Raw genomic sequence first — 26,896 nt, 5'->3', positions numbered from 1 at the left:
GAAAGGAGCTGTAAAGGCCATCAGGTCCAACTCCCCTGCAGTGAACAAGGGCACTCACAGCTCCATCAGGTGCTCAGAGCCATGACCAGCCTGACCTTGGGTGTCCCCAGGGGCAGGGCAACCTGTGCTTTGTAGAATAGAATCATTAAGATCATAGAAGACTCTTAAGATCGTTGATTCAGCCATCAGCCCATCCCAGCCATGCCCATAGATTCATTAAGGTTGGAAAAGACCTCCACCATCCTTCAGTCCAACCACCAACCCCTCACCACGTACAGCCCGAGCTGTTGCACTCTTTTCTTGGATTTGGGCTAATAATTATCAGAGCAGTCTTTAAAATATACGTTCTCTTGGAGCTCTTTCCGCCCAAGGAATGGGCGGTGGAAGGCAGAGTTGAGTCCTGGGATGAGTTGGCCTTCAGCAGCTCGCGGGTTGTGCAGTGCTGTGGGACCATGGGCTGGTTTTTGTGTGATGAAAGCCACCCCCCTTCCCCCTGCTGACTTTGTCCTCTGTTCCTTGAAGCATCTCAAGCCCTGGGGCGGCGTTACCCTTCGTTGAAGATCCGACCGCTGATCCATGCAACAAAGCAGTCTAAAATGAAGGCACTTCAGCGACCAAGTAAGATTATATATATATTTTTGTTTTAATTACTATTGCTTGAGTTGCCCGTTCTGTATCCTGAGTGGTCAGTCTCACAGTGACACTTTAAGTGGGGAAATACTGGATACCAGTATTCCTTTTTTTTTAATTATTTATTTAACAGCTTTATTGGTTATGGCAGGGCACTATTTGCACCCAACCTGTTACATTGCTCCTTCCTATCCCAGTAATGCTGCTTGTTGCTCTGGCAGCCAAAACAGCTGCAGCAGGCACCAATGGGGGCACGGGTGAATGTGAACGTGTCAGACATTTGCCCCCAACGTTCTGCCCTATTACTCTGCACCATTAAAGACAAACCCCAGAGCAGATATTTTGTGGTTGGCGTAATTTTATTCAGTATCAGGTGAAGAGAAAATGGTTAAGCTTAGCCGTTAACATCGGTTTATTGAGTTGATTGCCTTTTAAAAATCATACTGTAATCAGGTATACTTGCCACAGTAAAGAAATGCCGTGAATCTCGTAGCAGAGAGACTGCTGAAGGTACAGCTGTGCTGTCATTGCATTGAAACAGATGTCAGGATGAGTGAATCAAAGGGACACTGTCACAGTTGGAAGTTCCTGAGCAAAACTGGCTGTGAAAGGAGTGATTTGCTTTCACGCTTCTCACCCGTTCTCATTCAGATTCTCTGTGCTGTACCCTGTTGGCACGAGTGGGAATCAGGTTATGAGCTCCATCCGTACACAAACCTTGCACTCACTTTAAGTGCCACTCTTATTTCCCAGTACAGGTTTGGATCTCAATTAGCTGACAGTGTCTCTCTTTTTTTTTTAATAGCTTTTTTTTTTTTTTTTTTAAGGAAGATTGGCAGTTTCTTTGTCCAAGCTGTGATGCTCTGAGCCTGCCCCTTTTTCCTTAAGCTGCTGCTAGGCTGCCTTTAGGAATAACACTTCTGAAAAAAGCAAGCAAAGCCCACGTGGCTAATTGGATAATAATTTGCAAACAGTTGCTGATAAATGATCAGATGATAGCAGCCAAATGCAGATTATTTTGGACCTGGTAAAGTGCTGGTGTATTGCTTTATTGAAGATGAAACTGTAGCAAGCCAGATGTGCACCAGGAACTGGAGCTCACTGCTCCCTCCTGGCCAAAGTTTTCCTAAAGCTTCTGATAGATTTAGCCATTAAAAAAATAAAAAGCAGATATTTTTTTTTCCATTGGTGCTTTTTGAGGATTGAGGCTGGTGGTTTTGGTGAGCTGATACTGAGATGAAACCTTTCTCTTTGTGGCTCTGTGTGTTGGACTGTGCCTTCATTTTGTTCTCAGAGAAGGGAGTGGCTGAGCTGAGCCAGGGGCTGTGGGGTGTTCCTGGAAGCCAATGGGGAACACTGCAGAACTTAGAACCATTAAGATGCATTGAGGTTGGAAGTGACCTCTAAGTTCAAGTCAACCAACCCATCCCCATAGAATCATTGAGGTTGGAAGAGACCACTAAGACCATCAAGTCCAACCCTCATGGACCACTAGAGGGACCAGAGCGTCTTCATATCCAAATATTGTCATTGCTGCACAGAAACTATTGCACAAAATCTGGGGGGAAGCCTTTTCTAAAAGAACCAACAACTTGATGTGTAGGGGTAGGACGGTTCACTCATACTAACGCTCATCCCCAAGGAACTCAGAAAATAGAAACCTGCTCTTGAGTCCTACAGCCCAGCCGTAAGATTGCTCCTGACCAACCTCCAGCTTAACCATTTTCACCCTTTTTTTTGACCCAGAACTCCTTCAGCTTGCCAAAGAGAGACCCCAGACGGACACGGTGGTGGCGAGGCGGCTGGTGACCCGTGCCCTGGGGCTGAAGCACCAGCAGCAGTGCGGCTCCGGCCCCGAAGGGCTCCTACCAGAAGGTTTGGACCAGGAGGAGGAGGAGTGAACCGTCTCCGCTCCGAAAACGATGTGTAGATGAGCATGGCTGTGATATTAAACTGCATGCAGAACGGCGAGTTGCCATGGGGACGTTCTCTTATGGGTTAGTACCGGTCTTTGCTTTCTGAGAGTTGAGAAGGGAAAAAGTGGATTGAGATGCTGAGCTCCGGAGCCCTGCAGTTTGCTCTTTGTGGTGGAGAACACCGTGCCCTGCTCTGTTCCAAAGCATCTGTACTCTCTGCAGCACGTAAGGAAATGTCACTTCATGTTAAAGCCCACTAGGAACTGTTAGGAGTGCACCAGGGTGAGGGAAGGGCATCTCACTGGCCAATGTTTGGTTGGAGCAGAGCATCTGTAGGAGTCAAAAACTGTTCAGTGTTTACTCTGTTGTCATATTGTTGTTCAAATATCCCACAGTAGTGACAGGCATTGAGGTTCAGGGTTTTTTTTTTTTTCCCCTCATTTAAAAGAAGCCTGACTGAGTTGCGCTGTTAGAAAGCAAAGTTGTTATTTGTTCGTTAGGAAAAGCAAACCAGAACTCAACAGTAGCTCAGCTTGCACAGAGCCCCATGGCAGGGGATGCTCTGAGACACCTTTAGTTGCAGCAGCAGCAACAGAGCATCCCCCAGACTCTGCTTTAGCTGCACCATCCTGCATCTCGAGAACAAAATGGACTTTTCCAACTGACAGGGAGCTGAAAAACCTCTGCTCTGTGTCACCGTCTGCGTCCCTGGATACAAGAAATATTCCCATAGGCATTAGCAAGAATCTTTAAGCCTCACAACATCCCTGTGAGGTAGGTTTGTGGGTTGATCCCTGTGGATTTGAGATGGTTAATTGGCATTATTCCATTAGTTCGAGCTGCGTGTCCAAGCCTTCCGTACAAACACAGAGGGAGAAGGAAACTTCAGTACCAGGAGTTGTGAACGAGGCCCTCAGCTGTCGTGGAGTAGAAATATAGGATTTAAAAACATTTATTTTTTTTTCCTTCCTTTCTGGGTAAAAACATTTTATTCAAGTAGCTGTGTTGGAATATCCGTAGCAACGTGCGTCCTCAAACAAACAGAGGAACACACTTAGCACCATTGTGAATTGACTAAGTGTAAAAAACAAATCCTCAAAGCCAACTTGTGCAGGCGGTCAGCGCATCCCCAACGATGCAAGCCACAAAGTTACCTCTGTAAGGTAGAGGGATACGATGCCTTAACTAATAAATTCATCCTTTAAAAGACAGAGCAGATATCCAGCTTGGAAGGTAACGCGCAGATGGACGTAGGGGCTGGTGGGTGGATAGCTTACTGTGCAGTGGGAAGCAACAATCCTGTGGACTCAGCATCAGATCTGCCCCGGGTTCTGAGTGGTGGTGGAGCTCTGATGCACGCGTGGACAGAGTTCTGCATCCGCTGCTCCGCTGAAGGGGTTGTTCTGGGAGTTGGTTGTTGAACGCAAGAGTTTTGCTGCAGTATTAAATTATGCTTTAGACTGTTCTGCTCAGAAAAAAAAAACAAAAACAAAAACAAAAGAACGCTTCGATTTTGTTTTCTTCCCTGTGTTTCTTTGCGAAAAATGGAGTAATCGCAGCAGTGCTGAGGATAAGGCGTCGTCACAAATGGGGGAGTATGCGTCAATGGTGCTTCAGCTTGAGCTTAAAAATACCGAGATGTGAAGAAAATGAATGGTAAAGACCCACTGAGGTTGTTGATACCCAACCGAAGGCAAAGTGTGCTCACTGCAGCCCGGACCTGTGTACACACATAGAGATGGTCCTGGAAGGTGGAGGGAGAAGTCCTGGTGGAGTAGGTTGGAGCCCGGTAGAGTTTGAAAGCCTGCTCCCAACACCCTCAGCAGTGGGGATGGGAATGACAAGAGGTGGTCCAAGCACCTACGCTGGGAAGGAAGGCAGCTTTAGAAAATAATTTACCTTGCTAATTTAGAGTTTGATTGTTTGCTTGATTCTTCTCTTGGCGCAGTGGTTAGGGAAATCACCGAAGCGGGAAGCCTCGCTTCTTTAAATAGTGGGGCGGGAGGCGGTGCTGCTCTATCGGGTGGACACCTTGTTATTTGTGAGTCCGCTGAAGTGATCAAACTTCTGTTCCGTTTCGTCACTGAAGGAGCCACCTGGTGAGCCCACAGAACACACAGGGTTAGGCAAGAAGGGGCCAAGAGAAGAGGTCATTGGGATGTTGCGCAATCAGGGGCTGTTGCGCAACCAGTGCGACATTCAAGGGCTCAAAGCAAGAGCTAGAAGAGTGAGGAGGTGGTACATGGCTAATTAATTTAAGCATTAATTAAGCCTTGCTGTAATTGGAACAGCCAAAGAACCCTGGGTCTGATCTGTGTATTTGGGAGACTTGGCTACAAACTGTCCTCGGTTTACTGCCAACCTTTGTTGACTGTCAGGACTGGGACAGGGTCTCCTCCTTGAGGATGACGTTTAGTGGGTGTTCTCTCTTTTGTTCTTAAATAGGGCCATGTCCTCACTTTTTGTTAGCTGGGAGACAAAAGCTGAACCCATTTTTAAGTATTTTCAAGCTCAGCTGGAGAGCTCATCCAACACTTCAGTGCTCTTCGTCCAACTGGCGTGGGTTTGGCTTTTCGAACTAGGTCACAAGCTGTAATAGGAGATGAGTATTTTCTTCAGAAAAACAACAAACTAATAAAAAAAAAGCAGTAGAAACATTCTTTGAGGAGCTTCAGCCAACCATGGAAAGTGGCTTTGCCATGGGCTTTATTTGGAAGTTGACAGGCAGTCGCTGTTGATTTACTTTCCATGTTAAAAATGGTTCATTTAAGCCTGCAACTTCATTCCATTTTTAAATGGACCTGGTGATTCTTAAAGCAAATTGAAAGCAGTGGGGCTCTGCTGTTTTCTCACCTGTGTGGCAGTTGTACATCCAGATGCGCTGCCCATCGTACCGGCTCCGGCATTTCATCACGTTGTTGGAGTAATCGGATTCGGCCACTTCATAGTTGGGGTTGATGACCACCTTAGGAGCGATGGAGGAACACAGGGTAGAGTTAATTGGAGGTGAATGGATGTGAGAGTGATCAGCTTGAGGTAGGATCAAGTGGAGAGAGAATCAGCTTTTCCATTGCAGCGTAATCATGGTTGGGCTGGACCGTCTTAATGGTTGTTTCCAACCTTCATGATTTTGTGAGTGTAACTCACTTGGGAAGCAGACAGAGGCTCCTTAATTAAAGCCAAATCATGATCACACCATGCACCAAAATACGCCCTGGAGCACCTTCTCTCCATTTCACACCATAGCAGGGAAGACAAAAATAATGCCTCTTCCCTTCCCTCCTCTGCAGCTCATGGGCTGTTTTTAGAACCAAAGAATTCCCCCCACTCCTCCCCCTTGCACAAAGCAGACTGCAGGCACAGAGCTTCTCCTGCAAACACCCCAAGAATAGCACTACTTCATCCAGCCCCAAGCAAAGCCAGTGTTGCTTACAAACAGCCCAAGAGCTTCATCCAAGACAACACATTGTGTTGCGTGTCACCGATCTATGTTCTTAGCATGAGCTGCACATGGATTGTGGAGGACTACCAAAGATTGGCTGCACGTGGGTTACTTAAAACTGACATTCCTGATGGATGAAACCACTTTTCCCCTACCTGGAAGAGGTAGTCGCCCGGTGGGACGTCGGTGATGTCAATCCATTGGCAATCGATGTCGTGTCGGTACACGTCCCAGCAGCCAACAGTGATCCCTTGTTCGCCAAAATTGGCGCATTCGTACTGTTTTTGCACATCTGAAGGAGTTAAAAGCACAGCGTTGGATTCTCAGAGGGTGTCAGGGGAAGGGCGGGTTGTTTTCCAGCTCCCATGGGTAGCAATAAGCTACAGGCACATGATTTTGGATGAGACAGTGCAACACTACTTAATGCTTAAGTCTTGTGCTGGAATAGAGGTACCAGTCACACGCATGGGAGGAGCTGCCACGTCTCCTGTATCATTGCCCAGAGGCAAGCTTGGGGATTTCTTGCTTTATGGGAATGAGAACATGCACACTTTGTAAGTAAGACGCTGAGGTCTGGCAGCCTCAACGCATGGGGTCTGTAGGGTTTCTCTTATACCACAGAGAATAAGGGAACAGGCATACCTGCTTCACATTCGGTGTCTTCCAGACAGAAGCTGGCTTTGTGTCCTTCAGCTACCTTGGTTCCATTGAGGTTCAGTAGATCATAGTGGGTGAAGACCTCCATGCTGTGGTAATGCCTGCAGGACACGGAGAATCGTCATGAGGGAAAGCAGCTCTTTAATTACTGCCCCTCGGGGGCTGCGTGGGGGGATACAGACAATGCAAAGTGCTCAGGACCAAAAGGAGCAGAACAAGAGAAACCACAGCCAGAAAGTGCTCCCCTAGGCACCATCCTATGTGGCACCACGCGCTGGCTCCCAGCCTGGGGCTGGTTCACATATTGGATGCTGAAGCTGTTCCAGGGGAGAGCCTTTGTAGGATCACACACTGCTTTGTAATGGCAGCAGCAGCCAGGTTATCATTTCTAGTGCGCCGTCAGCACAACAAACAGGCTGTGACCAGCGCAGGGTGTACTCAGGCTATCAACCTCTTTCTTTTCCATTTTTTTCCCCCCTCCTCTTTTTTTATTTTTAGAAAGGACTCAAGAGTGTAAATTTATTGGCAGAAAACAAACAACAGATGGAAGCATCTTCTCAGCACTCACTTCCCAGGGAGCTAAACAACATGACAGCTGGCTTCACACACCTTCCATCCCATAGCTTGAAGTGGGGAAGTGTTAGCATCAACTCAACCTGGGCTGCACTGCCAGCAGGAATGCATCAGAGAGAGCACACAAGATGGGCTGTAGACCCATAATTAGCAAGGTTAGGTCCGTAATTAGCAAAGTCAGACCCCTGCAGGGTTTGGGTGATGCTGACCTGTTCCATTTGCCCTATGCCACAATGCTGGTTCAGCAAAGCGTTGAACCTGCACTGAGGTCAATGGGAGGAAGCAGAGTGGTAAGACGTGTGCTGCATGGGGTCAAGGCTGGGAGCACCAAGCGTGGCCATGCTGATCCCAGCCTTGGGACTGGGAGAAAACCCACAGCGCTTGCTGGGAACAGGAGGTCCTGGAAGCCTGAGGCACACCATAACCCATCCGCATGGCTTGGGTGTGAGGCAATGCCCAGACAGACCCGAATTCAGCAGTGCTGAGCACAAGGCACAGCTCATCTCCTTCCCAGCTGTAAAAATAACTGTGGCGCAAAGCTTCCAACCCTCGGTATTGCAGCACACATTTCTGCAGGAAAAGGGGGCAAGGCTGGAAGGGGAAGAAATGTTTCCTCTAGAGATTAGGTTTCTTTTTACCTCCTTTCCTCTAAAACCAGCAAAACCCAAACCCACCACATGCTAAAAGTCAATCCCTTCTCACTCCCTGCTATGGTCTTTCTCATTTTTGTTCTGCTCCCACATCAAAAGGCTCCTGAACAGAAGCTCCCAGTGATGGGTTGAGGCAACAGGGAGAGAAGGGACGTTTCCAAGCTGTTGACTTGGGAGCTGTCTCCTTTGGCAGCCTCCAATAGAAGTTTGAGGTCTCCAGTCTGACTCACTTTCTGAAATATGTCTGAATCACTCAAAGAGGTGTTTACATTCTGCTGTTTACAGACTGGAAAGATTGAAGAGGAATTGAGTTCATCCTCCTCCGTATAAACAGAATCCAGTTTTAAGCACACAGATGGCTCTTGGCCTCTTCCCAATCTCACCTCACTTATGCAGTCACCCAAATTGCTCCGAATTTCTCCTTTACCCACCCCACAATGCGCTCAGCTCTTTGCAGAACCCCTACATTCCCCCTTCCAGGGCCAGAGCAGAAGTGGAGGTACTGCATCCATTTGGGTTTCTCCTCCTGAACCTGTCGCCTCCTGTTTATTTTGGGTTCTCTGCTGCTGAGGTTTTAGCAACACACATCACAAAAGCAACCTGGCTGCAAAGTACGTGCCAACACGTTCCCCATCTGAAGCTCTGCAGCACTGTGACACTGATGCAGTGCTACCTACGCTCCACCTTGCTCACACACTGTATAGAGCAGTGCAACATTAGAGAATTTGCCGCTCTACGTGGCACAAATCTTACAGCAGTGGCAGAACAAGAGCTGTGCGCTGAGTTTCTCAGCTCCCTTTTATCCCAAATGAGAGAACAACCAACCTTGTTCCTAAACCATCACTGCAGAACCAAAGCATCTGCTCGGTTCCTGCTCTCCGTGGTTGGTTTGGCTGACGGACCCAGCAGCACTCACCGGTGGCAGTCGTGCCAGACCCAAGCGTGGCGACCGTTTTTGGGGCGGAAATCCGACTGCCCGTTGTTGTGGATCTGGGAGGAGAAGCGCAGCAGGCGGCGGTACCCGGAGGTGACGGAGGTGTTGACGGCCGAGCTGGCCAGGCAGTTCTCCTCCTGTGCACACTGCAGCATGAACATGGGGCGGTCCTCCAGGTAGGCGGTCTGCTCCACCAGCTCGGCGTTGAGCACCAGGTCTGGTGCAGCTGGCGGGAGGGAGGTTGGAAATGAGGTGATGAGCTCCTAAAGCATGCCACAGTTTGCTAGAGATGAGCCCAACCCTTTCCTTGGTCAGCCCCATCCCACTGTTGGGGCAGGTCCATTTCTCCTGTGTGTCTCAGGGCAAATACAACAAAATGAACGAACCAGGTTAGGGTGGTGAGGCACTGGTATGGAGCCCAGAGATGTCCCATCCCTGGAGGAGCTCAAGGTCAGGTTGGATGGGGCTCTGGGCAACTTGGTCTGATGGGGGGCAACCAGCCCATTGCAGGGGGTGGCACTGGATGGGCTTTAAGAACCCTTCCACCCCAACCAATCCTGTGGTTCTATGATCTTTAAGGACCCTTCCACCCCAACCCATTCTATGGTTCTATGATCTTTAAGGACCCTTCCACCCCAACCCATCCTATGGTTCCATGATCTTTAGGGACCCTTCCACCCCAAACCATTCTATGGTTCTATGATCTTTCAGGACCCTTCCAACCCAACCAATTCTATGATTCTATAATCTCTAAGGTCCAGTCCCTTCCAACCCAACGCATCCTATGGTTCTATGATCTTTCAGGACCCTTCCAACCCAACCAATTCTATGATTCTATAATCTTTAAGGTCCGGTCCCTTCCAACCCAACCCATCCCGAGATCTGATGATGACTCACTCTCTGAGCAGGACACCCCAGCACCAAAGCGACCTCCTCCTCTAGGACAGGAGACATCGGCTCCGTCATGACGGCAGTGGGCCAGAGACATCTCCGTCCCTGAGCACTTGACCCCACTCATGACCACGCTGTCGGCGCTGACATCTCCATGCCAGTACCAGGTTTCCTGAGCAGAGGGACAGAAAGGGGCATTTACACTCCATTTCGTGGGCTGCTGGGGGATTGCTCATCCCTGCCTAACTTGTGTTCTCCCTCCAGGAACACCAATGCATGAGCTTGCATCAGAGGCAGATTTGTTTGGAGCCTTATTTTAAGGGATTGGGGTTCCTGATGGAGCTGTTGGTGTGTGTCAAAGCAGAGGAACGGAGGCAGGATGCTGCTGATCAGCATCTCTCACCTTTCTAAAACCTTCTGTAGCCCCAAAGAAACTGCAATGGCAAAGCTTGGGCGAAGGGAAGGGAAGAAAGAAGAGAAAGAATTCTGGCCCTTGTGTTAGTGTCCAAACTGGAAGCACGTTTCCAGGAAAAGAGAACCCATCTGCACCATTGCTTCCACTGCAACGGGCTGTTTGTTAACCCTGTTAGCAACGCTCTGCACACAGGGCTGCCCTGTTCTACACAGTGTAGCTTTATGCTCACAGAGCTGGTGCAGCCGGGGTACGCATAAGAGCCTTTTCTGTTCTAAATACCGACAGTCTCAGCTAAAGGAAAAAATGTCTTGTTTCTTGCTGGACTCTCAGGACTGTGTCAACAGAGCTGGAAAGGCCAGCATTGAAGGGACGTGGCTATCCGCAGCTCTTGTGCTCTGCTTGGCAGCCGTGCAAGCAGTCAGCTGGGGGAACCAGCTTGCAGCAAAGCTCCAGCCTCCTCCCTCCTAAGGCATCAGACCCCACATTCCCTCTCTGGCCATGAGTAACACTGAAAACGGGTGGCAATCTGCTTGCTCAGGAGCCTGGTATGTCCTCCTGGCATCCTGGCTTGGTCAGAAGCTCAGTGGATTGGACACTGCACCAAAATGCTGGAGCGTGGCACAGCCCCTGCTCACCGGGAGGAGATGCTCTGTGCTGCTTTTTGCTTCTGTGCCCGAGTTCTGGATTTCTGGCAATTGTTTGGGGAAAATAGTTTTCCTTCCATCTATGAAAGCGCACTTGAATTTTATTTACTCAGTGGCAGTGAGAGCCACCTTTTCCCCAAAGCTCCATTCTCAGGGGCCACTTTGCAAGAGAACAGCTCTGGCAGGGGACTTCTATCCCAGAGAGAAGCCAGCTCCTTCGAGAGCCCCAAACCCATTGTGCCAACACCAGGAACTGCAGTAAAGGCCCAGAGGTTCCACACTTCCTTGCAAAAGCTGCCTGCCCTTGTGATCCTTGAGGGGTGCATCAATTCAGGAGCATGTCTTGCACCAGGATTATTGGTCCGCGTCCTTTAATGGGGTGGGAAGCTTCTCTTCCCCTTCATGCAGCCCCATTTCTGTGGCTGCTGCTTGCTTTCCTACAGCCAGCACAGCGGGCTGCTGCTCCCTGCGCCAAGGAGCTGTGCTGGGAAAGAACACTTCATTCCTCTGTGGTTGTCCCAAACTCGTTAGCTGGTGGCTTTTAGCCCTTTTAAGTGCTGTTCTTGGTCATGCGTGAGGAGGGAGGGTTTAGGGCATTTGTCATCAGAGAAGGAAAAGCCACCAACAGCCCAGGGAACTAGCATGCAGCTGCACCACTCGCTGCACTGAGAAGTAACTACAGGAGCAAAATCCGATTGTTTTCAAGTGATTTGACACCACGAGAAACTTGGCATCCAACTTCACTCAGCTTAAGTCCCAGTCTGACCCAGGGAGGGACAAGGATCAGGTTGGATATTACGGGAAAATTTCTTCTTTTAAAGAGTGGTCGGGCACTGGCACAGGCTGCCCGGTGAGGTAGTGAGGTCACCATCCCTGGAGGTGTTCAAGAGCTGTGGAGATGTGGCACTGAGGGGACATGGTCCGTGGGGATGGGTTGGGGATCTTGGAGGTCTTCTCCATCCTCAGTGATTCTATGATTCTATTTAGGGACATGGTGGTGATGGGTCAGCAGTTGAACTTGATGATCGTAGAGTTCTTTTCCAACCTTAATAATTCTACGGGCATGGTGGGGATGGGTTAGAGTTAGAGCTGGTGATCTTAGAGATCTTCTCCAACCGTAATGATTCTATGAGTGGGCATGGTAGGGCTGGGTTAGCATTTGGACTTGATGACCTTGAAGACCTTTAAACGCCTTTTCCAACCATAATGAGCCTATTATGACTCTACCCAACCTCACGTGTGCCACCACGGGGAATACACGCTCACGGGGACCCACCTGGAAGGCATGGCTGGCAAAGCCCAGCCCCAGCTGCCTGCACACCACCATGGCCTCCACGGTGGTCCAGCCCTGGCTGCAGACGGTGCCCCAACGCAGCGTGCCATTGCGCTCCGCCAACACTTCCACCCGACCCTCGTATGGGTTGCGACCACCAACCAAGCGCAGCTGTAGGGCAAAAAAAAACAACCCTCCCATCAGTAAATGTCACAGCAAACAGAGGTGACACAGCAGCTTGGTTTTGAGGCTAAAAACCTCGGGAATGTAAGCTTCTGGGCTTCTCTCACCTGGTTCTGGAAACCCATCGCGGGAATGTTGCATCTCACGGCAGCATCTTCCTCGTGGTTACAGCCCTGCGACTCCATGTTGAACTTGCAGTCTGTGATGGATTTCTCAAATCCTGTACAGTCGATTTCGTTTAGATGAATTGGACCCATGCCTTCGGGAGGGGGGAGAAAATAAGGTCATATCTTCTGCCCGTGCTACTGGGGAGTGGAGAACTATCCAATAACCGTTTATTAATACTTTGCAGACCTCTAGCATTCAAAACATGGTGATCCTGAAAAAAAAAATCCCAGCGATTTCTTGTAAAAATAAAAGAGCTGCAAGATTATTGTTATTAATTTTACCATTTTACATTCTTTCCAGTAGTCTCCGGGAGCCATGCGCTGCGGAAGAAGCCAAGTTTCCGTTGTTACATAATTTACAAACTTCAGCTGGAGGAATTCACAGATTATGACCTTTTGGCTGGGTCTGTGCGACAGGAATCTGTTCTCGGTCAAAACCTGACATTTAAGTGCAACATAGACACATTCACTGGGACAGCAAAATGGAGCAACACGGGGATGTGCGAGAGGTCAGTGAAACACTTTGGGGCAAGTGACTGTGACAACACTGGTAACAAGACAGGAAGGGAGTCATGGACTTTTCTTACTGTAGAAAATGGTGCCAAGGCACTGGGAGCAGAAATCAGAAAGGAATAATTGGTTCCATCCTTGCAAAGTGACAATGAAGAACTGTCACTTCCAAAGAGACCCAGAGAGGAGAGAGGGCACAGAGAAGGCAATAACCCTACAGAGCTCCCATGCCCTGTTTCCAAACTGAGCCCAGATCTGCTTGGAAAGAAGTTTTGGGGGAATGAATCAGATTTTTTTTTGATCATAAAACAAACAGAGCCTTTCCTGGAGCCCCTATAAACCAGCTCTCATAATTGTTGACGGACACACATGGACAGATGGTTCCCACAAAGGGAACATCTTTGTGTTGGTGATGCCCACCACCTGCTTCCAGCAGCCAGAGGGAGCTGACCAACACCAGGCACAGAAATTGGGGTCCAACTCTGGGCACTGAAACAACACTCACTGCCCCAGTGGGTGACCCAGAGGTGACACCAGTGAGGATGGTGGCAGCTCCACTGGCTGCGTCCCACCAGCGCTGCCTCCCATTGGTTTGCTAATGGGAGGTGGGATCCCTTGCTCAAAAACCTCTTTCTGTTGCCAGCTGGAGCCTTCCTAACTGTGTGGCAGCCAGCACACCTGGGACTCAGATCCCTCACCCTGGGTGACAGCTTAACAATGTGCCTGGTGAACCCCTCACCTCCACAGACTGCAGCACAAGGAGTGGGAAAATGCAACAACAACAACAACAAGAGCTCTCCCAGCACATTTCTGCAGATGTGTGGCGTGCACATCTGTTTTTTTGTTGTTCTCATTAAAATCCAGTTAGTGGTCTGCAGCTGGAAGCGGCAACATTGCCCTGCAAGCAGTTCTGTGTAAGGAATGGTGCTGACCAGAATCAGAGGGTGATGCACCAAGAATGCAGCACACATCCAACCTCACATTGTACCCTGACAAAGTCATTCCAAGGAGATGACAAAGCCGGGGGGCAGGGCCACAGCTCTGCTCCACACAGCGCCGTCCTCTTTTCTGATAAATTCTTTGATGACATTCTTTGATGATGGAGGCTGCTGCCCTGGGCACTGAAATGCAGCACATACTGCAATTTGGCTCCCATGCCATTGCCTTTAGCAGAAGAATAGCATTAGGGCTGTATACTCAACAAACACATTCACCCAGTGCTTGGGCTTTTACCCGGGGTTCTCCTAAGGATGATGCAATGGACAACACATTCAGATCACTGGACCAAGCACCTCGCTTTCAGAACTAGATCCCTTTGTCTTGATTGGGATTGCTAGCCACCATCTACCCACCCGCTCCAATCAGCCCATCCTTGTGTGCTTCACCTTGTGAAATCGCATCTCCAACACAGCATCTCTTAAATGCAGCAGCTCCCTGCATCCCGGTGCAACACTGTTGGTTTTATATTTGTTTGCTTGTTTTGCAAATCCAACAGATAGGTCCCATTTTAAAGCTCTCCATAGCCTGGGCACCACCACCGTGTTTTGCACTCTCTCTCCTTTCTCCAAGCCACACCGGTCTGAAGAAATACCACCCCCTCATTGCGTCTCATTATGAAGGGTTGGGTTTGGTGTCATTGTCCGTAGGGTTTACGCGATGGCAATCAGCAGTTGGTTTGAGAGGGCAAACGTTAGGTTTTAAGTTGCCATTCACCAGAGTTTGGGATTTGAACCAACTCCCGGCTACAGGAAATCCAAACCCAAGCTGGCTCAGAGCTGTGCAAACAGCCCTCCTATTTTTAGCAGGCTAAATTAAGGTTCTGGACTTAAATTGGAGAGTGTCTGAGGTCTATGTCCAAGACCCACTTTTGCCAGGAACCTTCTAGTAATGTGCATCTGGAGAACTTGTAAAGAGAATTTGAGCGCAACGGATGCGATAACGAAGAAGTAATTACAGGAACAGCTGCTGGAGGGGAAGGTTAAACTCGTCGGCACCGGAATTCCTTCAAGGAATCCTGAATGCCTCCCTAAGGCACAGCCTCAGGAGACTTACTGAGAGGAGAGAAGAAATTCTTGGCACCCAAAGCAAACATCCCAGCGAAAACACGCTGCTCTGGATCATGAAGGGCTTCTCGGAGGAGGACGGCGCACAGAGGGTCCCCAGAGCCCCCTGCCCTTACCTTGCCCCAGCCTTGCCCCTGTTATTGCCTCCTTGGCGCTGCCGAAGCCCAGCTCCCGGCACACCACGCTGGCGGACACCAGGTTCCAGTTGTCGTCGCACACCGTGCCCCACTCCCCGTTCTTCAGCACTTCCACTCGGCCTTCGCCGGTGTTGGCTCCTCCTTTCAGCCTCACCAGTGGTTGCTGGAAAAACGTAGATGGAAGCGGTGTTAATACTGCTGGGAGCAAAGCATCCTTCTGTTCTGGATGCGTGGATGCAGGCAGGCTGTGGGCTGAGGAAGTTCTACCCCAAGGCACCTGAAAACCACCACCACGTAATGCAAAAGGTGGATGAAAGGAGATCAGTATCTACTAAGATGTGGGTACCCACTGATTTTTCTCACATCCCTATGCATGGGCAGAAAATACAGAGAGACACTTCAGTTCTCCTTGCACGTGCTAAAGAACTCAAAAGCAGACCTTGAATGTAAAGCAATTAAGCATCTCAGTTGAAGGTGAATGTCTGTATTACGAGATCAATCATAGAATCAGTAAGGTTGGAAAAAAAACACTGAGATCATCAACTCCAACCATCAGCACATCCCCACCGTGCCCTTAGAATCATAGAATCTTTTGAGGTTGGTAAAGACCATTAAGATCATCAAGTCCAGTCATCAGTTCCAACCATCAGCCCATCACCACCTTGAGATGAAGTGGTGGTCATCTCCCTACGATGAAACGAGCTGTGTTAATTAGTTAAAGGCTAGTCGTTTGCTGCTTCCTTACCAAGGAACCAGACCTTTGCAAGTCTCATTCTTAGACTAACTCTTCTTCCTGAAAATGTTGGCAGCTTGGATCAAAGACACCTGAGAGCACGTTGCTGCAGCTTGGAATGGATGCCCTTGGGGATCTACCAGCCTCGATATCCAATGCCCACTGAAGTGGTAAATAAACATATCTGTAAGTCTAGAAATGCTTGATTGTACAGAATGATTTGTTTTAGGAATTTAAGAAGTTCATGAGATTGCATCAACAAAAGACTGAGTTAATGCCTTCCCTGGGCAGCCTGATCTGGTGGTTGGCAACCCTGCCCATGCTAGGCAGTTGGAGCTTGATGACCTTTAAGGTCCCCTCCAACCTAAGCCACTCTATGTTATGATTCTATGACACTCATCCCCCGCACATAACACAGAAAACAAAAGACACCGTTCAAGGATCAAGGACCCCTTCTTTGGGCTCAACAGGAGCTTTGCAGCAGTCTTGCAGTCCTTCCTTCCCAATGGGATGGAGGTGCTCCAATCCCAGTGCCAAGCCCTCCAGCTGCTGCAGCACCCGAGAGATGTAGTGTGAGCCGTGTGGGAACACCACGCGAAGTTTGCAGAGCCTGAGAGCATCGAAACCGTCACTTTTAAAGCTGGAAGCATACAGCTCTCCAGGCGTGGGGTCACGCAAAGGATATCCAAAGCCAACACAAAGGCTTAAGGAATTACTTGGCAGCGTGCGTGGCTCAGAAGATTAGTAATGATTTACAAGACCTTTCACCCTCGAGACCTAAATCCTTACGGCTTCTACTACAGCGGGGTCTGGGGGTGCTGTCTGGGGTCTTCTGAGTGCCAAGAAAAAACCCACTCCTATAGCCACAGCGGTACAGGGCTAGGGAATGCAGGCTGTCGTCAAGATCCACCAACCCAGTATGAAGAGCCTCAGCTCTGCGATCACCCCCTAAAGGTGCACATACCTTACAGACAGAGGATTTCCTTCGGCATCAACCTAAAACATGTTTGTTATTCTTTCCCGTTCGGTCGCCCCACTGACACTGAGAGCAGCCGACTCCAGGTTTGTTTTCTAACAGCCTTTTGCATAGCTGAGGATTTTTATGCTATGCTCAGCTCTCTTTGCTAGACTAAACAAACACAGCTCTCCTAACCTCTCCTGCAGGTTTTCCCTCCTTCTCAGGGCACTTCTTTGCGGAAAACACGAGAGGAGTGGAAATACAACCTCACTTCCATTGGATCTCTACAGGAGACAGAACTCAGCGGCATTTAATTGACTGCAAAACAGCAAAGCCCAGCAGCAATGGGCACGCGTTCAATTGGCTGCAGCAGAACAGCTCCAACAGAAACGTGACAAATTTGTATTTGCTTACTATTTGAGCTGCCCTTCCAAGCCTGGCACCGCGTCCTTGCGAGGACGGCACCGTGCAGAGCTCTCCGGGCTTTTCCTTCTTGCTCCCTGCTCACCTCCTGTCTGAAGGCTTTTCGGAAGCCACTGTGGCTGCTGGGGGCGAAGGCACGGCCGGGGACGCAGCTGGCCACCGCGGGCATCCCGTTGTCGCACGTCGCGTTCTTCTCCGTGTCCACGTTGAGGTGGTTGCCCAGTTTGCAGCTGGAGATGTGCGCCTCGTTCCCGGTGCAGTCCATGGAGTAAGCCCAGTAATGCTGCTTCCTTCTGCTGGCAAACATCCTGAAAGAAACCAAAGGGGATAGAAAATTCAGAGCTCGGATCCAGAGAAGCTGCACCGATGGAGCTACGTTTGGGGAAAGAATGCCTTGAAATTAAACGGATGGAGCACGGATGGAAGGCTGCTCCATTCACACCCTTTATGAAGGTGTCATTCAGGAATCCATAGGTCAGTTTACTCAAAAGGCAGCATGCTAACACGCCCCCAAAAGACCCCTCCCAGAATGAGCTGCTCCCTTTGCTGGTCATCCCATATCAGCTGCAGAGAGCTACGGCTCTCCTGCTTCTCTGAGCTGCACTGTTAACAACTGTGAGCCTGAAAGCAATATCCAAGAGCAAGAGCAATCTCCTCGCTGACATGTTCGCAGCAGAGGAGCTTGGCAGCAGTCCCTGCTTCTTGCTCCCAAACTGGAGCTGCTCCAGGGATTGCTAAGGGGAAGGGGCACGTGTGATAAACGGGAAAGGAAAGCATTCCAGATTCATCCTAGCTGCAGTCAGACAGCTGCAACAGGGCTAGAATAGGCAGCAAAGTGGAAATGTGGGTCAGAGCACTGCTGAAAGGGAAATGTGAGAAGCTGAAGGAGCCGAGGTGCTGGGAGCCAATGCCTTGCTGGAGTCTGACGTGGCTCTGCAGGATCCCTGTGCTGCTCCTTGCTCCAGGATCAGCCGTCACCAATGGCAGAGCACAGTCCATGGAGAGACAACAGCAATGCTGATCAGTGGGTGGGACAGAGAGCCTGGCCAAGGTCTGGTAAAGAAACCAAGGAGCATTTTCTAGGTTGGCTGCTTGAAACCAAACTGCCAGGTTTTCCCAGGTGATGCTCTTCGGTGGTCCCATGTGAACCACCTTACACCACTGTGGATCTTCTTCCTTTCTGCTCATTAAGCTCTGCTGATGAGCTCAGCAGCTTTCCAGGCTCAGGGCCACCAGCTAATCCTGCCTGGAACCCCATTTCTCCGAGTTGGAGCTAGGGCCAGGTACAGGCAGGCTGGAGACAGAGAGACAATCACACCACGTGATGGGGAGAACACAGAGCCCCGGGGCAGACGTTGGGGTTATAGACAGACGTTACACACTGGGGAATATCTGCAAGAGCCTCACGCAGTGACTTTACTCCTCTGGTTCTGCTTCACCATTCTGTGCGCTGGAAGTGAGAACTCAGAGGAGTGTTCACACCGAGGCCCCCCCCCCCACACACACACATGCAGAGAGCTCTGAACTCCGAAGCAGACAAGAAACACGGCCTGTCTTACAGAAGTAACTACGGGGATGCCTTAGAATAGCAAACAATGACCTCATCCTGGAAACTTTATGAGGCATGAACATCTGGTTGGTGTTAGCAGCCCCTGGTAAGCTGGGGAGAAAGAGCCGGAGAAGCCCCACCTCACTCCCCCAGAATGGATATGCGAAAAAATAAAAATGAAAAGCAGAATGCAGATGATCTCTACAGACAGAAACTCAGGGCATTCTTGCTATTTAGCACAGAAAGGGTGCAGCCCACCTCTCGCTGGCCTTGCTGCAAGCCAAGCGCAACGCTGCTCGGATCAGAGGGGTGAGCGAGCAGCCGTGCTGAGTTCAGCCAATTCGAGGTCATGTTGGAACCCAAAGGACGTCAGAAGAGATGGATCTTCACTGTGTAAGCTTGAAAAAAAGCCATAGGTTAAGTCCGAGGGCTGTGGGAAGCATCGCAGGGCATAGCTTTGTAAGAACGTGTAAGAGAGGACAAGGAGAGCAGAGAGCAAAGCACACGCATGCTGGGAAAGTCACCCATGGCACACTAAATGGCAGCTGGAGAACTCCTCTTCGGGGCCTGACCCACCACCTTCTTCTGAAGCCCTTAGGACCCTGAATTTGCTAGAGCGAAACCAAACCATGGGGATTTCTACTGCAAGCCCCATGCAAGTGACCAGGTATGTAACACGAACTGGTTAAACTAGGAGATGCTAGTTGGGCAGACACTGAACAAAGTGTCCTGGATCCACTCTTTGGCCATTCATGGACCAACCGTTCACCCTTTGGCTACACTTAGACCAACCACCCGCTCCTTTGGTCTCTCATGGGCAAACCATCCGTCCTTTGGTCACTCATGGGCAAACCATCCATCCTTTGGTCACTCATGGGCAAACTATCCATTCTTTGGTCACTCATGGGCAAACCATCCATCCTTTGGCCACTCATGGGCAAACCATCCATCCTTTGGCCACTCATGGGCAAACCATCCATCCTTTGGCCACTCATGGGCAAACCACCTGCTCCTTTGGCCACTCATGGGCAAACCATCTTCTCCTTGACTGCTCTTGGACAAAAGCTGTAGGAGAACATCAAGAAGGCATCGGGGTCGATCCCTCTGCCTCAAGCATCTCAGCTCACAAGCTCGCGCTGTCCCCACCAGCAGGATGCATTTAATGCTGCTCAGAGCAGGGCTTGGAGGAGGAGTTAACAAACAGCTCTTATATAAAACCCGCTCTGAAGCACGAACAAGAACATGGAAACAACACTGAAGATTTGTTTCATTTCCGAACATAAATCGCGCTGTCAGCCTGAGTTACATTCAGGAATAAAACCCTGGCACGGTGACAACAATGAACTAACTTGTTTTCTTCCAAGCAAGACCCATCTGCACATCATTTCACCTCCCACCACTGCTCAGCAGCGGAGCTGAGGACCAGCAAGTTCAGCTCACCAATGCGGGTGGTTTAGGTCTTCATTAAAACGAAGCGTGACATGTTGCTTTGGTAGCAGAGGTGCACGAGCGTGGTGTTTAGCACTGCTTATTCATAACTCCAGCTCCAGCAAATGGCATTTCCAGTGCTACTGAAGAACTGTGCCTCAGCTTTTCCATCTCTCTGTATGCTATTGCAAGAGACAGGACAATTACCACGCATCCTTTTATTTAAGGCAGATGGCTCCAGCTGCTGAAGTTAATGCTTTTCTTGGAAATGCCACAGCTGAGAAGCAGGAAAAATCTGCTTTGTTTTACTAGAAGTGTTCCGTCCTGCTGTTCTGGTGCAGGGAATGGGAATCTCAGGTCTGAGTTTGCTGCACTGATGGGAGCAGGCGTTCCTCTGGATAACGCCTGCCTGGTAGCAATTATCAGCTCACTGCTCATCTCCCTGGGATGCCCAAAAACAGAGCTCCACCTGGGTTATTCACTTCATATTCTTTCTGCTGCTACATGGCTTTACGCCCTCCCAACCCAAAGACCTCTTCCGTTGATTACAATCTTTCTAATGAAGTAAATGAGATGTGGCCAGCCAGTTCCAGAGGGAGCTTTCAGAAATAGCAATGCACAGGCCAAAAGGAACAGGAAAACCACAGCTCCTGCCTGGAGAGCTCTCTTCCCCCTCACCAGCTGACACTTTCCCACTCCTAGGTCACAAAGCATAGGGAAAAGTGAGGCAGAACTGAGCTTAAACTATTTTGCATCTGCTCTAGGGTGTTATTCCTAGGGAACAGCGTAGGAAGAGCTACGTCTGTGATGAAGGATGGTGACAAAAAGCATTGACAACAACAAAAGGCCAGAGCTCCCGGCTTTCAGGAAGGAGAAACCCAGCCTGAACTGCGCACCCTGTGGCTCTCAAAGACACAATGTTCTCCCTGGGGATCACCGTTTCCTCCCCTCGTTTTAAAGCAATCGAAAAACGTAAAATAAAACTACGGATAAAACGGCGCTGAAATCACAACTACCCTAAATTGGAGAGCAGCTATTTAATGGGGGTAAGCACATCATTGGAGGGGTGAGACCAGGACTCAGAAATGTAGACAATATGGGCACTGCAGCCAACAAAAACCTGCTTCATTCCAAAGTTCTCCCAATGGAGCCTTCAGCATGCACCAGACCCGATCCTACAGCTTTCTGCAGAGAGATGGGAAGTGCTTAGCTTTGCTCACAGCTAATGAGTCTACTGGAGAGTAGGATGGGTTTGCTCGTGTCCACCCAACCCCTGCGCCAAACACGGGACCTAAACCCATTGCTAATGGGAGAACTGGCCGCCCCATAGCTGTGAACAAAGAGATGTGCTGGGCTGAGTGCCCACATTTCCTACTGTAGGAGCTACCAGCTACTAACAGCTCTTGGTTGAGGAGAAAACCAACCCCCAGTCCACCCAAGGAAATGCCTGGCGTCTCAAATATTTACACAGAAGGAAAATCTGATCTGAAGGAATGAAGCAGCCGGAGGTTTTTCTACCTCAAGGTCTCCAGTGCCATTCGACAACTTGTGCTTCCTGAACAAGGCCCCAAGTGTTCAAAGAAACACGTGCAGAGCTCTGCTCTTACTTGTAGACCTTGGTGTTGTATTTCCTCTCGCTCGGAAACCCAAACATGCCGCAGACAACACGGGAATTCTTCATGGTCCAGTGCTTGTCACAGATCTGCTTCCAGGTCCCTTCCTCTTTCACCTCCACGTAACCCTCCGTGACGGGCACCCGCTTGCGGTAGGTGGCGAGGATGGGCCGGATCCTGATGTCTTCCACCTGAATGTTCATGTTCTGTGAGCAGAAAAGAAAGAGGAATGATGCTGGCTTGCAAGGAAGCTGCTGGGGAATGGGGACCTGTTGTGCTCGGAGCGATGAGCGCTGCACAAAGGGAAGAGGTGTTTGGGAGAAGTCACAACAGGGTGTCCAGAGACGTGGTGGCATCACCGTTCCTGGAGGTGTTCAAGGAACGTGAAGATGTGGCACTGAGGGACATGGTTAGTGGGCATGGTGGGGATGGGTTGGAGCTGGGGATCTTAGTGGTCTTTTCCAACCTTGATGGTTCTACGGGCATGGTGGGGATGGGTTGGAGTTGGACTTGGTGATCTTTTCCAACCTTTATGGTTGTATGGGCATGGTGGGGGCAGGTTGGGGTTGGACTTCAAGATCTTGGAGGTCTTTTCCAACCTTAAAGACTCTATGAGTCTATTCTATGAAGCACTGGCACAGGTTGCCCAGAGAGGTGGTGGGTGCCCTGTCCCTGCAGATGCCCACGGTCAGGCTGACAGGGCTCTGAGCACTTCACTGAGCTGTGGGTGTCCCTGTTCATTGCAGGGGGGGTTGGACCAGATGGCCTTTAAGGATCCCTTCCAACTCAATCCATTCTATGGCCCTATGACAACAGTGAAGCAAACAAACCTGCGCGAATCCGTCTGCCATCCTTCAAGAGGATGCTTTTTCCCATTAATAATATATATATATATATACACACATATATGAATGAAATGCTATGTAATAAATCTCCTTTGTTACTTAAATTCATGGAAAGCGTTGATTTCAGAAGCACAGTGACCTCACTACATACATAGGGTTTGGCCACTACTGGAGTGAGCCGAGCTCAGTTTGGGGAAGCTGATTACTGGCAGAGGAGCGAGCTGGGGGTCCCTCTGGGCACCCATCCCACGCTGTTGGCACAGACACCCCCATTTCTGCAAGCTGAGCTCCTCCTGCAGCAGATGAGTCAGGGAGGTCGAATGGATTTTGCATTTGGAGCCTACGTGAGGACGCTGCAGAAACCTCGCAGGGACCTGAGCCCAAAGCGAAGGCCGACTGGAAAATATTTGCTGTGGCAAGCAATTACAAAGGAGCTACTGAAAATTTTATAGCTCGCTTCCAGGAGAGCTTTTCTTGTCGAAAATGTATGAAGCCACGTGGTTCTGCTCACGGTTACATCAGACCTGAGGAATCCTGCCCTCCCCTCAATCGCTTGGAAAAGAAAAGGGCCCAAAGCTTTAAAGAGACACAGCCTCTGTGGGTGGCAGGCAGGTATTCGGGGCAGGGAGAGCACTACAGGGTTCGAGCAGCTCTGAGAATCACACGTGGCACATCCATCCCCCAGCACTGATGGGAATCACAGCCTTGGGCAAATGGAAACCAACCGCAGGGACAGGGCCTGCAGGGAGAGGCTGGGCCTTAATCCCAGCCTTGGGCAAACCTTTATGTACATATAGTATTGTCTGCATTTAACACTGGACTGATCTCTCCCTTTTACCTCCAGCTGCAGGAATTCAGCCCTGCACATCTGGAGCATCCATGGGACACCCCTGGTGACCTTGCCCAACAATTTGTACCCAAAAGGATGAATGCAATGGGTTCACAGCTTGGGCTTCGGTCTGGAAAGCTCCTACAGCCCTTGAGAAGAAAGCAAACGACACAACAACATCCAATTTTGTCACATCTGAGACATTCAGGTGTTCAGACAAAGGGTCCCATGCAGGAGCCAGCTGGCACAGCAGGAAAGCACATTTGCAACACAAAGAACTTCTCCTGCCTTTGGCAGATTCAACTGAAACATTGCATAGCTCCTGACCATGTGCTCTCAGGAAAGTAGCAGAGCTTCTGTGCTGAAGATCTAAAAATGCTTTTAGTAGAACCCTGGGAAAAGGATTAACCGAAAAGACAGAACATGGCACTGGAAAAGAACACAAAAAGAGAGGGAGCAAGGAGGAAATTTGCACTGACAGCTGAGAAAGCGGGGTCTGAGACTGACTTCTTCCACCTTTGAGTGCAGGATATACCCACGCCATGCAGAGCCCTACCTGGGTTTGCTTCACGTGGCCACGTCAGCATCAGCCCTGCTGCAGATTAAAGGAACCAAGCGTGATATCACCTCCAGGAACGATGCTCTGAGCTGCACGTGTCTTGCAAAGAAGCTGCATGGTGGCACTGCTCCATGTGCATCATGCAGAGTGCCATTCCAGATGTGAAACATCTGCCTGGTGCTTCTGCAGCAGAATGGCTACCCCCACGTTGCACCCATTAGTCATCATGAAGACGTGACCGCTCTCACTGCCGCAGCAGAAGTCTTCACTAAGATGGAAGCTCTGTTATTGCAGGGGGTGGCAGATCTGAAAAGCCCCCAAGACAAATACAGCACTCATGGGATGGGAGAAAGGAAAGATTCTCAGCCTCTTCTTGCAGGTTGAGCAATGAGATCCAGAGGGATCAAAGTGCTTCTGCAAAGACCCTGAGGCAGGAATCACATCCAAGCAGCAGCAAAACCTCCAGCAATGAGAGCCCATATTCTGTTAAGGCGTGTTGGTGGGTTGGATCCTCTCAACTTCATCAACCCAAATGATGCACAAAAGCAAAGGCACCCAGCCTGCCTCCAACAGCAGATGCTGAGAAAGGGCAGCTGAGCAGGGTAAGATGCTGCAGTGCAGCCCTGCTGGATTCCCAAGGAAGAACAAAAGAAACGTGAGCAAACCAGCAAGGAAGAAGCCATCATCCCATTCCCCCAAGGGTACCTCAACCTTTAGATGGTTTTAGCAGACCAGTGGTGTGCAGTGATATTCTCATAACCTGTCTGAGAGCAAAACCAACCCACGTCCACTCCCCTTTCTGCTCACAGAGAGTTCTGAGCACAGAACTTCTGGTACAGCAAGTTGGACTTGATGGTCCCAATGGGTCCCTTCCAACTCGGGACATTCTGTGACTCTACTCTATGAATTCAAGGCTTTGCTCTGGCTCTGAACAAATAGCAAAACGTTCAGGAGAAGAATTCAGTGTGCTGCTGATCTTGGATTTATATTGGAAGAATGAAGAATGACGGATCAAAGTAAGCACTCCTTCCTCCTGCAGCATACTAAGAGCTTCCTCCCAATGGCTCTTTACAGGTTTGAATGGTTTCCTTTCTCTGCACTGGGAGTATTCAGTAATGCAAGCACAGGCAGGTTGTATTTTATTTCCAACACCAATGCATACAGCAGAGGGACTGATGGTGAAAACAGGCTCCACATCCAAATCAGAACAAACAACGTTTAATAGCTGGAGCAGATGCTTTCAGACAGCTCTGCCCACGCTTTCTGTACACGTGGAGACAAGCGCCTGCAACAAGAGCTCGTGTTAACGAGGAAACCTCTGTCTGAAAGCTTTGCTGGTTCTGATATGCCAGCTATTAAGGCACACCTTTAAACCCTCTGAAGATCTCCAAGCAGCTATCAGACGAGCAGCTGTGCTGCAACCATAAAGCAGAGCCTTCAGGAGCCAGGCACCCATCCAGCTAAAGCAATGCGACCTCTAGGAAACGCAACAGGAAACCCAAAGGCATTTCTCTCCTGCTTGCATTAAGCCTCCAGAAGTCAAACTGTTTTGGGTCCTTTCCCCTTCTTCCTGCTCCTCTCTGTTATGAAACCAACAGATCTCATCTTCAGAGAACTGGGGTTGGCCCTGAGCTTTCACAAAGGGATTTTTGGCTCAGAACGTTTTCTCATGAGCCTCAGCTGCTTTGGTTTCCTCTCTCTGAACCAAACACATCCCGACTGCAAAAACCCCACACCACTTCCATAACGTTTTTCTTCCAGCTTTTGCCATCTGTTCCTATGGGCAGAATGATGCCCAGGACCACCTTCCTCCCAGGCTCAGTGACACCTTTCTCCTTGCAGCAGCCCTGAGGATGCCCAGCAATGGTTATACAGTTATATATGCAATTTAAGCAAAGCAATGAGCCTTTGTGCTACCTCCATCCCTGCGCAGCCCATACTCGCTGCCCTCCCGCTTTCACAAAGCTCTCTCTTCACATACATGGGAATGAGAGGAATCTGTTTGGACTTAAACATCTGGAGCTGTGCCTGAGTCACCACCGAGGTCCCAGCTGTTAAATAAACACAGTGAGGGAGATGCTGCAAGACTGAACGGGCCCTACAGGGCGGGCAACAGCCCCCGGGAGCACTGCACTGTGTTGGGCCATGAGCACATTTTGTTCTGGGGTTTGCACAGAACAAAAGGGTGAGAGATGAGAGTGCAACGCAGGATTAGGCATCAGGAGCAAACACAGTGCAGATTATAAATGACAAAGCCGAGGTCTTTGCTAAACCATGCAGTGATTCGGGGACAGCCCGACAGCTGCCAATGCAAAGCAGGCTAACAAAGGGCACCAGAGACAAGGGCTGGGTGGCAAGCACCAGAAACCCCTACACACACATTAAAATTACAGCAATGAGGAAACACGGAGGCTTACCACAATGGCTTAATGAATGTTTGCCTGGAGCTATCTCCAGAACAGATGCTGAGATCCCCTCTGGGCAAACATCAGCATTTATGTTGCACACCGGTGCGTGCTTAGAGGTAAACATTTACACGAAGGGGAAAGAGCTTAAAACCTGTTGTCACAAACAGGTAAACAGACATTGGGTTTTCAAACAGCAAGGACAGGGCTGGTCTCAGATGGTGGGAACAGATCCACATGGCACAGAGAGAGCATCCATCGATTTGCATGGGGAGATAAAAGAAGAGCTCTATTTCTGCCAGGCCATAAACAATGCCATAGAACTGTAGAATCGTGAAGGTTGGAAAGGAACACTAAGGTTGTCAAGTCCAACCCCAACCCATCCCCACCATGGTCATAAAGGTTGGAAAAGACCTCTGAGATCACCACGTCCAACCCCAACCCATCCCACCATGGTCGTAAAGGTTGG

At 49.7% G+C, this 26,896-nt stretch overlaps 2 protein-coding genes across 5 annotated transcripts in view; one reads left to right on the top strand and one right to left on the bottom strand.

Moving 5' to 3' along the window:
* The window catches only part of R3HCC1 (R3H domain and coiled-coil containing 1), a 13,531-nt gene extending 9,774 nt beyond the window's left edge, over window positions 1–3,757 (top strand). For both annotated transcript variants that reach the window (XM_021374854.1, XM_021374855.1), the window contains exons 7-8: window positions 523–618; window positions 2,377–3,757. In XM_021374854.1, coding sequence (XP_021230529.1) covers window positions 523–618; window positions 2,377–2,531 — 251 coding nt within the window. In that variant the 3' untranslated portion in view covers window positions 2,532–3,757. The remainder of the gene's footprint in view (window positions 1–522; window positions 619–2,376) is intronic.
* LOXL2 (lysyl oxidase like 2) overlaps window positions 4,192–26,896 on the bottom strand; it is a 42,154-nt gene continuing 19,449 nt past the window's right edge. For all 3 annotated transcript variants that reach the window (XM_021374852.1, XM_021374853.1, XM_021374851.1), the window contains 11 exons: window positions 21,784–21,995; window positions 17,285–17,507; window positions 15,065–15,248; window positions 12,316–12,467; window positions 12,029–12,196; window positions 9,700–9,865; window positions 8,785–9,028; window positions 6,631–6,746; window positions 6,144–6,280; window positions 5,400–5,511; window positions 4,192–4,642 (listed from right to left, as the gene is read on the bottom strand). In XM_021374852.1, the coding sequence (XP_021230527.1) occupies window positions 4,563–4,642; window positions 5,400–5,511; window positions 6,144–6,280; window positions 6,631–6,746; window positions 8,785–9,028; window positions 9,700–9,865; window positions 12,029–12,196; window positions 12,316–12,467; window positions 15,065–15,248; window positions 17,285–17,507; window positions 21,784–21,995 (1,794 nt within the window). In that variant the 3' untranslated portion in view covers window positions 4,192–4,562. The remainder of the gene's footprint in view (window positions 4,643–5,399; window positions 5,512–6,143; window positions 6,281–6,630; window positions 6,747–8,784; window positions 9,029–9,699; window positions 9,866–12,028; window positions 12,197–12,315; window positions 12,468–15,064; window positions 15,249–17,284; window positions 17,508–21,783; window positions 21,996–26,896) is intronic.

Source organism: Numida meleagris, chromosome 21 (assembly GCF_002078875.1).
Source record: "Numida meleagris isolate 19003 breed g44 Domestic line chromosome 21, NumMel1.0, whole genome shotgun sequence".
In the NCBI taxonomy this organism is placed as follows: Eukaryota; Metazoa; Chordata; class Aves; order Galliformes; family Numididae; genus Numida; species Numida meleagris.
This window is presented reverse-complemented; position numbering and strand designations above follow the sequence as displayed.